The following is a 10450-nucleotide window of genomic DNA, read 5'->3' as shown; positions in this document are numbered from 1 at the left end:
AAAACCCATTTCTGAAGAAGGGTCTAGGCCCGAAACGTCAGCCTTCCTGCTCTTCTGATGCTGCTTGGCCTGCTGTGTTCATCCAGCTCTACACCTTGTTACCTTAGGACAAAACTAGGAAATTGGCAGAAGTTAGCAGGCAATGGAGTCTGAAAAAGGAATTCAAATTTGATACTTAAAAGTTACATCTGCCAGTAGCATGTTTTAACTCCTCCCGTTGAACATGGTTTTCACAATATAAATGGTATGCTCAACATCAATATCCTTTGATATAAATTTGTCATGCAGCAACCTGTCAACTCAAACAATACAGCATCCTTTGGCCAAGTGACTTGTGAATTCTGAAGTTAGATGTACAAACACAGAAAACAGCCAGATCATATAATTAATGTCAACATATCTGGTCGTTGAAATAGAAAAAACAATTCAGACTTCTATAATGTAACTTGTTTATCTGTGACTTGAAGTCCTGTGACCAAAAAAACCTTGCAAATTTATTAATGCAACATTTTGTTTAATAAATTTAACTTCATTTATATTTTCTGAAAAAGGTAAATATTTGATTCATTTTAGGAAACTTTAATTTTTATTTTTAAGCTTAAAATGTTCGATTCAAATAATGACGGAAAGCTGGGACTGGGAGAAATGGCAAGGTATGTCATTTTCAATACAAATTTATTGTTTAAAGCAACAATATTATTGAAATAGTAAAAACATATCTACTTATATGCAAAATTCATTTTTGAATAGGTTACTTCCTGATAAAGAAAATTTTCTTCTTAAATTTCAGGTAGGTCCTTTCTTTGGAATAGGTATATTGACAGGTAAAAGAAATGCATATTTGGGGATAAACAAAGTACAGTAACTTGAGCAACTGGGATGATTAGAAACTCCATCCTATAACTGAAATATAAATATGTGTATGCTCTCAACTTCACAAATGGCACATAATGCTGTCAATATAAAACAATGATATACTCAAATTCTAAAATATGTAACATCGACATTTATTTGGATCACATATTTCTGTCACAGTGAAATTTAGCTCTTATTTTGTGTTTGCCGGAAGCCTCTGTTTTCCGTCTCCAGGATAGGAGTGGTTTGCTGCTTTTTACAAGTTCTTAAGATGCACTTTCAAATTGGGTGGTACTGTGCTGTCCCACCTGAAGCCAAACCAGCATCAACCTCTTGGGTCTCATCAGGCAGGTGCCAAATTCCCACTTTGGGCAGTAATTGCTTACAAAATTCTTAACAGTTTTATCACTTTTAAAACTGTCCCAACAGATACTGAAAACAAAAAATGCTGGAGATCACAGCAGGTCAGGCAGCATCCATGGACAGAAAGCAAGCTAACGTTTCGAGTCTAGATGACTCTTCATCAGAGCTGATGTGAAGTGTGGAGGGGGCAGCACTTATGCAATAACGGGGAAGGGTGAGGGGTTGGAGTGCTGAGGGAAGAAAGGATGTTGACAGTTCAGATTAAGTGATCAGAAGGTGAGAATGGCGGGACAATGATGTGTCTAACTGCCAGACTGGAAAGAACAGACAGTCTCACTGGTGTGGAGGGAGGGGTGAGAGAACATGGTGACAGAGAATGTAACAAGCAAAGCTAAGGAAAGGGAAGGAATGGGTTCACAAACAGAAGGCATTGAACTCAATGTTGAGCCTAGATTGTTATAAAGTGCCTAGCCTGAAGGTGAGACGTTGCTCCTCCAGTTTTTGCTGTAATTCACTGGAGCATTGCAGCATGCCGAGGATAGACAAATAGGCATGTGAGCAGGATGCAGTGTTAAAATGACGGACTATGGGAAGGTTGGGATCATGCTCGTGTGCTCAGGTGATCAGGTCCCCCTTGTCCTCATTTTTCATCACACCTTCCTCCGCATTCAAAGGATCATTCTCTGCCATTTCAGACAACTCCACCACCAAACACATCATCCCCTCACTCCTCATCTGCATTTCACAGGGATCATTCCCTCCAGGACACCCTAGTCCATTCCTTGTTTGCCAACACCACTGCCCCCTTCCCACATAACCACAGAAGGTGCAACACCTACCCCTTCACCTCCTCCCTGCTCACCATTCAAGTTCCTAAACAGTCTTTCCAGGTGAAGCAGCAATTCACCTGTACCTCCTCCAATCTTGTGTACTGTATTCAGTGCACCCCATGTAGCCTACTGTAAATTGGACAAAACCAAATGCAAACCGGGTGACCACTTTGCAGAAAACCTCCGGTCTATGCGCAAGCATGACCCTGAGTTGAGATATTGAGTTCGATGCCTTCAGGTTGTTAACCCATTCCTTCCCTTTCTTTTAGCTTTGCTTGTTACATTGTCTGTTACCATGTCTTGTCTCCCCTCCCCCCAACCCCAGTGGGACTGTCTGTTCTTTCCAATCTGGCAGTTAGACACACCATTGTTCTACCATTCTCACATTCCGATCACTTAATCTGAACTATCAACATCCTTTCTCCCCCAGCATGGCAAACCCTAATCCCAACTATTGCATTAATGCTGCCCTCTCCACATTTCACGTCAGCTTTGAAGAAGAGTCACCTAGACTCGAAACGTTGGCTTGCTTTTTCTCCATGGATGTTGCCTGACCCACTGTGATCTCCAGCACTTTTTGTTTTCAGTACAAATTTGAGCATCTCAGTAATTTATCCCTACAGATGTTTCCATTTTACAGTAGAAATTTATTTAACCTGAATCCACAGCAAGCAAGAAGGATCATTCATATTGGATATGTTTATAGATTACAAGTATTATAACAATTGGTTGCAATTTACAGAAATATCATTTACTTCAATATTCTGTCATGTGATTTCTTTTTTACTTTTCAGGGGGTGAATATGTCTTCAACAGAATTTAATGATATTTTTGACTATTATGATCAGGTAAGTTTTCTAACACCTAATATATCGACTTTTAGTTAACTAAATGTACTATCAGGATCATATTGCTACAAAAGAAGCAGTTTCAGTACTTTAAAGTAGTAATATTATGATTTTGAGTATGAACAGAGCTCAAGACGACCAAATACCATTTAATTATTGTATAAAATAATAACGTCATAATTAAAGACTTGCTAATGTGAAGAATGGTTTCAGACGTTGAAAAAAATGTTCAATTGTACATTCCAGAGGGGACCTCTCCTCCCCAAAAAACAGGTGGAATTGCAATGGAGAATGATGGGAAATTTGGTCAGCTAGGTGCAATCACTGATACAATTTCCCTTTCCCACTCAGTGCAGTGGCTGCTGATTAAATTTATTACCACTAATTGCCCTTTTGAGGTGTCACTGTGTGGAAGACGTCATGTTACAGAAAGACTGAGTTCTCAGAATAGAGGGAGGTGGCTTTGTAGAAGCTTCTCCTACCTATAAATTGGGCCTAGCACTTTACTGCTCATGTCTTCTTTGAGGCTCAGGATTTCAGTGCAAGTCTAGCGCTGTCTTCAGCATGTTTCTGACCAAAATAGGGTTGCTTGCCACTTCTATTGGTGCCACAGAGTAAGTCCTGCTTCTTACTTGATTTCTGCCCTTACACTCTTGGCAGATAGTATACCACTATATAACTCACCCATGTATATGAAATGAAACTTCTGAACCAGGACAATAGTTCAGGGTTGGGCTAACTATGGATGAGTGGAACAAAGTTCCATTCTGTGAAATTCTGCTTTAATAGAGAAAGTCACTTTGCAGGGCGTCTCAAAAGTTAGCAAATAACTCACTGGACAAATAATCCCACAAATGACTAAGATTCAAACAATTAATTTTGATTATGTACTGCACAACATCACAGCAGGACCATTTGCTTCACAACCCAATCCTTGCAATGAGAAGCTTCAAAAGTTCCAAAGAAGCATCTTTGAACTTGAAACACTAGCCTTGTTTCTCTCTATCTGCAGATGCTGCCAGACCTGCTGAGTTTCTCCAGCATTATCTGTTTTTATTTCTAATGTCATCATCCTTAATATTTTACTTTAAAGTGAACATCAAGGGACATTATCCATCACAAATACAGTTCTTGGTACCCTCTCAACAATGGAGAAGCAGTACAATTTAGATAATGGCAATTTTGAAGAAGAATTTGTTTGGTGACTATAGGCTAGATATTATCAGCCCTTCAGAAACAGGTTGAGAGGTCAGACAGCTGGAAAAGTGACAGGGAAACGTCTGGAATTTTCCCACTGCCAGTGGGGAAGTGGGGTGCGGCGCAACAGCAGATCAGTTGCTAACTTGTGGTCCAATTGAGCTACTTAAGAGGCCAATTAAGAGCCTCTTACTAACTTGGCAGACATTTTGCCAATATCTGGAGGGTTCAGCATCATGTGGACAGAATACGTGGCAATCCTTCAGCAGACCCTTGGGTCCCCAGCAATGGGGGGTGGTGGTTGCTGGCTGAAGGGGGAAAGTAAGTGTAGATTTCTTATAGAAGTACAGTTTTCTCACAGGCATGTAATAAGGAACAAACATATAGGTAAAAGTAAGGATTAAAAGAGCACTTGCTTGCTGCTGCAGAGACAGGCAACTAGTTAAAAGATAGTTCCCAAGGGAACAGGCCATACTCCAGCAGGAAGCAAACTAGTCTGCAGATGTTAGTGACAAGGGGTCAGGGCTAGGCATGATGTGTAACTGCATGTTTATTTTTGATAAAAGTTTCAATAGATAATAGTCCCAGAGTGATAGTGTAGGAGCTGTATACCAATGATAGTAAACTACGTGATGTTGATAGATTTACAGCTCATGCTAGATGTGGATAGTATTTAATATAGTTTCGGGGTTGCGTCAGCCTGTTTGTGTAATGGTATAAAAGAAGTACTTTCTTACCATTGTATTTGGAGAGAGTTCAAACTCCTGAGTGAGTCTTGGACCCCGTCTCCCTGCATTTACATTGGGGTTGTGCTTGAATAAAGTTCTCAGGTGCTGCTTTACTTTGCTGTCTCAGAGTCTCTGACTGCCTTTACAGAGGTCACTCTTGCACTGGCCACCAACTTTAATGGAATGGAAGTTCTTGCAGCTGCCATTCAACTTACTGCTATTTGTGAAATGCAGCCCTAATTCCTGCCATTGACTAAAGGAGGGGGGGGGGGGCGTTGCCCATGCCAACTGTGGCTCGTGCCCAGCTGGCTCTCCCTAATTAACTCATTAACCTTGCAAAAAATTGCATTTCACCTCTCACTGAAAATTAATCCTGGCTGTCGGTTGTGTAGGTTTAATTGAAGTGTTACTTATGAAGAATGACGTTTAACCATTCTGAACCAGAAAATGGAACAGTCTTGGAGTCTCATTCCTTAAAGAGATTTTAAAAGTGTCAAGATCCCACATATTGTGTTGCAGATTCTGCAATTTTGGATTGGTGGCCGTTGGGAACTTACAGACTCAAAACCCATAGAGGGTCCCAAACCAAATGCAAGTGGAATGTTTGGCTGATGCCTGTATTAGATCATAAAACCATAAAATGTAGGAGCAGAAGTAAAGCTAATTGGCCCATAAAGTTTGTTTCACGATTTAATTAGATGATGGTTGATTTGATAATCCGCAGTCCCACTCTACTGCCTTTTCTCCATAATCCTTGATTCCTTTCCTAATTAAAAATCTATTTCAGCCTCAAATATATTTAATGCCCAAACCTCTCTTGTCATCTGCAGTAAAAAATTCCTTACATTCCCTCCTTTCTTTGAGAAGAAATTCTCCACATTTCTGTCCTAATTGGGTGACCCCCTTACTCAGATTATGCCCTTTGGTCCTAGACTGTCCTCCAATGTTGTTGACCTGATTATTGATATTGAAGTGCACCGTAAGAACTACAATCCACCCAAAGTAGACTGAAGTCATTGGAAAATAAATTCAAGTGGAAATAAAATAGGCTACTGTTTTATCTCCTGTTTCGCAGTACCTAAGGCCAATTTTGCATGCACTGTGTCCACTTCTAAAGATCCTATTTAGAAGAGACGTTCAATCCATGAACAAAGCTAATATTTGCTATAACAACGGGCTGAGATATTAATCATTAAGAAATACCATAACCTAATTTCTCAGTTTTATCAAAGGTTAGAAGTTACATAGAGGTACACAAAGGAGAAGAACATTTGAAAAGGGAGTAACTATTTTCAGTAGCTGGTAAATCAGTAAGCATAAGGCATAAAAGTAGAATTAGTAGAGCCAGAGATAGAGAAGGAGGAATATTTTATGCAGTGCTTTCAGAAGATAGAATATTCCATAAATGATGATAGGTTCAAAATCAATAATTGTTTTTAAATTGGAAGTGGATAGTGTTTGAAACATTAAAATTTATAAAAGAGATGATGACTTGGAGGAAGGTATGGAACTAAGTGCAGATATACCTTCTTAGTGCTGTAATATTTGTCAGTGCTACATGTTAACTTACATATGAAATACATCAGATCCTCAGGGAACATGACACCTAAAAGGGTCGATGCTGTAAAGGTTTTCCCCTTTGTCAAAGATACAAGAACTGGGGGACATAGTTTAAAAAAGGTCTCCCATTCAACATGATGATAAGGAGGATCATTTTCTCTGTGAGTAATGAGTCTCCAAGACTCTTCCCCTGGGAATGATAAAGGTGGGATCATTGAATATTTTAAGGTAGAGGTAGTTAATGATGTGGGGTGTGTGCGTGCGCGTGTGCGTGTGTCAGTAGTTGTCTTGGATAGGCAAACATGTTGATTTGAGGCCACAATCAAATCAACCACGATCTTATAGAATGGAGGAGTAGACTAAGGATGCCAAATTACCTACTTCTGCTCCTATATTCATAGAATGGTTCAGCTGAGCTATTCTAAGGGGAATTAGATGTTTATCAGTGAAAGAAGAATATGCAGGATTAGTGGTGGGGTGGTGGTGGCAGGGAGTGGTGAAGACAGAAAAATGTCACAAAGTGCATTCTCACTTGCAAAGCTGCTGTACACATGATAGGGGCCAAGTGATCTCCTTTTGCTCTGCAAAAATCTTGTTATTTTGCTATAAACATATTAATGATGGATTTCGGCCACAATTATGAAATTTGCAGTTAAACTATAGTGAGGACATAGGCTAATGCAACGGCAGATATTTGGCAGATGAAATTCAATATAGAAAATAGAGAGATATATTTTGGAAGGAACAATGTGTGTACTACTTGCAAGATGCTATGATTTTAAAGGAGATGCAAGGAGGCCTATGGATGCTTGTACACAATCCTTTCAATGTGGCAGGATAGCTTAATAAAACACCTACAATATTGTCTTTATATGTTAGAGGTAGGGTACGAAATTAAGAAGCTGTTCTAAATCTGTACAAAATACCAGTCAAGTCCAGCTGGAGTACTGTAGCCAATTTCAGGTTCTCATATTGGACATGTGCAAAGGTTGTGGAGATTGTAAATACAGGTGGCCCCCAATTATGAACATCTGCCTTATGAACACTTTTTTTATTCATTAATGGGACGAGGGCATCGTTGGCTAGGCAGTATTTATTGCCCATCCCTAACTGCCCAGAGGGCAGTTCAACCACATTGCTGTGGGTCTGGAGTTACATGTAGGCCAGACCAGGTAAGGATGGCAGTTTCCTTCCCTAAAGGACATTAGTGAACCAGATGGGTTTTTCCAACAATTGACAATGTATTCATGGTCATCATTAGATTTTAATTCCAGATATTAATTCCATCTGACATGGTGGGATTCAAACTGGGTCCCCAGAACATCATATGGGTCTCTGGAATAACAGTCCAGCGATAATACCATTGGGCCATTGCCTCCCCCTACTTACAATTGAGATCCCATTCAAAAGTATATTAAATATTAATTTTAAAGATCCAACATGCAAACATTTGTTCATAGTTACAAACTTTTTTTAGATTTCATTTTATAATGCATTCCAACTTGCATACAAATTGACTTATAATTGTACTCAAGAATAGAACCATTCATAACTTGGGTACTGCCTGTAAAAGATTTGCTAGAATGGTTCCTGGGATGAGAGATATGATAGAATGTAGGAGCTGTGGTTGTTCTCCATAGAGCAGAGAGCAGCCTTATTTGTAATAGAACATTCTGCAAGCCGCCTTTTCCATATATTCCATCAACCTGTTCAGATATCTTTTGACACAAGTCTGGGGCAGGAGAAACTTAAAACTTGACCGTCTGGACCAAGATAGGGAAACTAACGCTGCAGCAAAAGTGGGCTTAGAGTAGGGCAGGTTAATAAGGAGATTTGAAATAGTGTATACTTCATGTAAGGCTGAGAATGTGCAAATAAAACTAAACTGTTTCCAGTGGCTGACAGCTGATAACCAGGGAACGTGGTTAAAAGTTTTCAACAAAAGAATCATAGGCGATGCAAGGAAATACATTTTCACGCGAGGGGTTAGGATTTGGAACAGACTGCTTTATTAGGGTGATGTTTCCTAACTTAGTAGTAGCCTTCAAAAGGTAATTGGGTAAATATTTGAACAATGAAAAAGATGTAGACATATGAGAAAAAAGGAGTGAAAGTGATTAGATTTCTTTTTGAAAGAACCAATTCAGTCCCAGTGGTTTGAACTGCATCCTACTGCATGTACAATAATTTATATTTGTGTAGCATCTTTAATATAACATCTCAAATCATTTCAAAAGGACATTATATAGAGTTTTGCTTAATAAAGAAAAACTCAATATACCGATGGAGAACCAAAATTCTAGGATCTAAATAAAATTGTTTATGGGGAAGCATTTTACATTCTATTTGCAGTACTTCACATCAACCACTAAATGCTGCAAAACATTTTTAAACTCTTGAATTATTTTTATAGTGTAAGGTTAGTGGTTGCTTCCTTCTATTTTTGAATGCGGGCAGGGTCACAGTTTCAATGATAATGGGTTGGCTATTAAGGTTTGAGAAGAGAATCTTCTTCATTCCAAGGGTTGTGAATCTTTGAATTCTGCACATAGAAAGCTGTAGATGTTCAGACATTGTGCTTAGACTGAGATCGAATTTAGGGACTTAAATTTAACTGGGACAAGGTAACCATAGTAGTCCAAGCCAAACATGGTCACGCCTGGGAATTCCTACAGGCATGGTTCTCCACTCGTAATGCAATCAACAAGCATATAGAATTGGACCCCATATATAAACCCATACAGATCAAAACCAGAAATGACAGTACTCACCATAACGGACTGGACAGTATAAATTCCAAGCAGAGTAGAATAACATCGCTTCATCAGGGGCTCCACTGATGATGTCACCAAGCATGGTGACAAAACGTCTGTACAAAAACAAGCCAGCTGGGCGAGCAAGTCAACAACCTCACCCACAACCAGAAGTACAAATCTTTGCCAAAACTTTAAATAATGTTGTCCTTCCATGACATAATTTAAAGAATTATTTTGAACACAGCATATAAAAGTTTTACTTATATAGCGGATATAGAAAACAACCTGCTTGTGGTGAAATACACTGAATTAGATTCATTTTGTTTTTTACTGCTCCTTAAACACAGCAATTTGTAAAACGTTGATACCGAATCTTAATCAGGAAGCGAGCTTTTGTGTAGCCACTTGTTTTGATCATATTTATTTAGTAAAACACCTATTAAAACACATAAGTAAGAGGAAGTTTCTATTGTTAATATTAGATTTTGTTTATACTAAACATGAACTCCCATGTCCTACCACTATTGTAAATGCATCAAGATGCAGAGATTGCCTGCGTGACAAGACTCCCTTCACAACAAATTTAACTATAAAAAATAATTTGTTACATGAAGTTAAATCAGAAAATACTGGAAATAGGCAGACCTGACAGTATTGGACGAGGGAGAAACAGGTTTAAGCTTGGGGGTATGAGAATTCCTACAAGTGGTCACATATCTGAAAATTAAACACTAGGTAGAATTTTCCCAGTACGTAAACAATCTGGCGAGAAAGTTAAGTGGCAAAAATTTAAAAATGTGGATCTTAACATCATGAAAAAGAAATTTATTTTTCTCTTAAGATTCCAATGGCGGGATGAGAATCTCACTATTAAGTTGTGAGTCCTGTTTGCAATCATTAACATATTATTAGCTAACGTGACTTCAACGCAGGTTGCTGGTTTCCCAGGTACCAGTGATAAACTAAATGGCACCAATTTCCGACTTCAAAGTCAGAGCTCTTACCCTGGTAGCTGCAGCTTTCCAGTATCTTGGCCTGCATATTAGCCAGCGTTCCCCAACACCCCAAGCCATGCATCATGGGCAGTGACCAGCTGCACCCAAAGTACCAGCCTCACCAGAGCATCTTGGCACATCTTCGATTATAATACAGCTCAGTTCTTTGCTATTGCACTTTAGAGATCGCTAACATCTTACATTATAATGCTGCTGCTGGGCCACTTAGTGCACAGGGACAGGCACCCATGTCACGCATTGAAACAGTGTGCATCTGAGTGCTCATTCACTTTACATTTATTGGACATTCTGCTTCTG

The 10450-nt window shown here is 39.1% G+C and overlaps 1 protein-coding gene across 1 annotated transcript in view; it reads left to right on the top strand.

The window, feature by feature from the left end:
• LOC109929753 (calretinin-like) overlaps nt 1-10183 on the top strand; it is a 117654-nt gene extending 107471 nt beyond the window's left edge. The window contains exons 7-10 of the mRNA XM_048596146.1: nt 598-653; nt 751-790; nt 2843-2896; nt 10070-10183. Coding sequence (XP_048452103.1) covers nt 598-653; nt 751-790; nt 2843-2896; nt 10070-10183 — 264 coding nt within the window. The remainder of the gene's footprint in view (nt 1-597; nt 654-750; nt 791-2842; nt 2897-10069) is intronic.
• The last annotated feature ends 267 nt before the right edge of the window (nt 10184-10450 follow it).

This window comes from Rhincodon typus, chromosome 4 (genome assembly GCF_021869965.1).
Source record: "Rhincodon typus isolate 14 chromosome 4, sRhiTyp1.1, whole genome shotgun sequence".
Classification (NCBI taxonomy): domain Eukaryota; kingdom Metazoa; phylum Chordata; class Chondrichthyes; order Orectolobiformes; family Rhincodontidae; genus Rhincodon; species Rhincodon typus.
The sequence above is the reverse complement of the archived record's forward strand: the minus strand, read 5'-3'. Positions and strand labels throughout refer to the sequence as shown.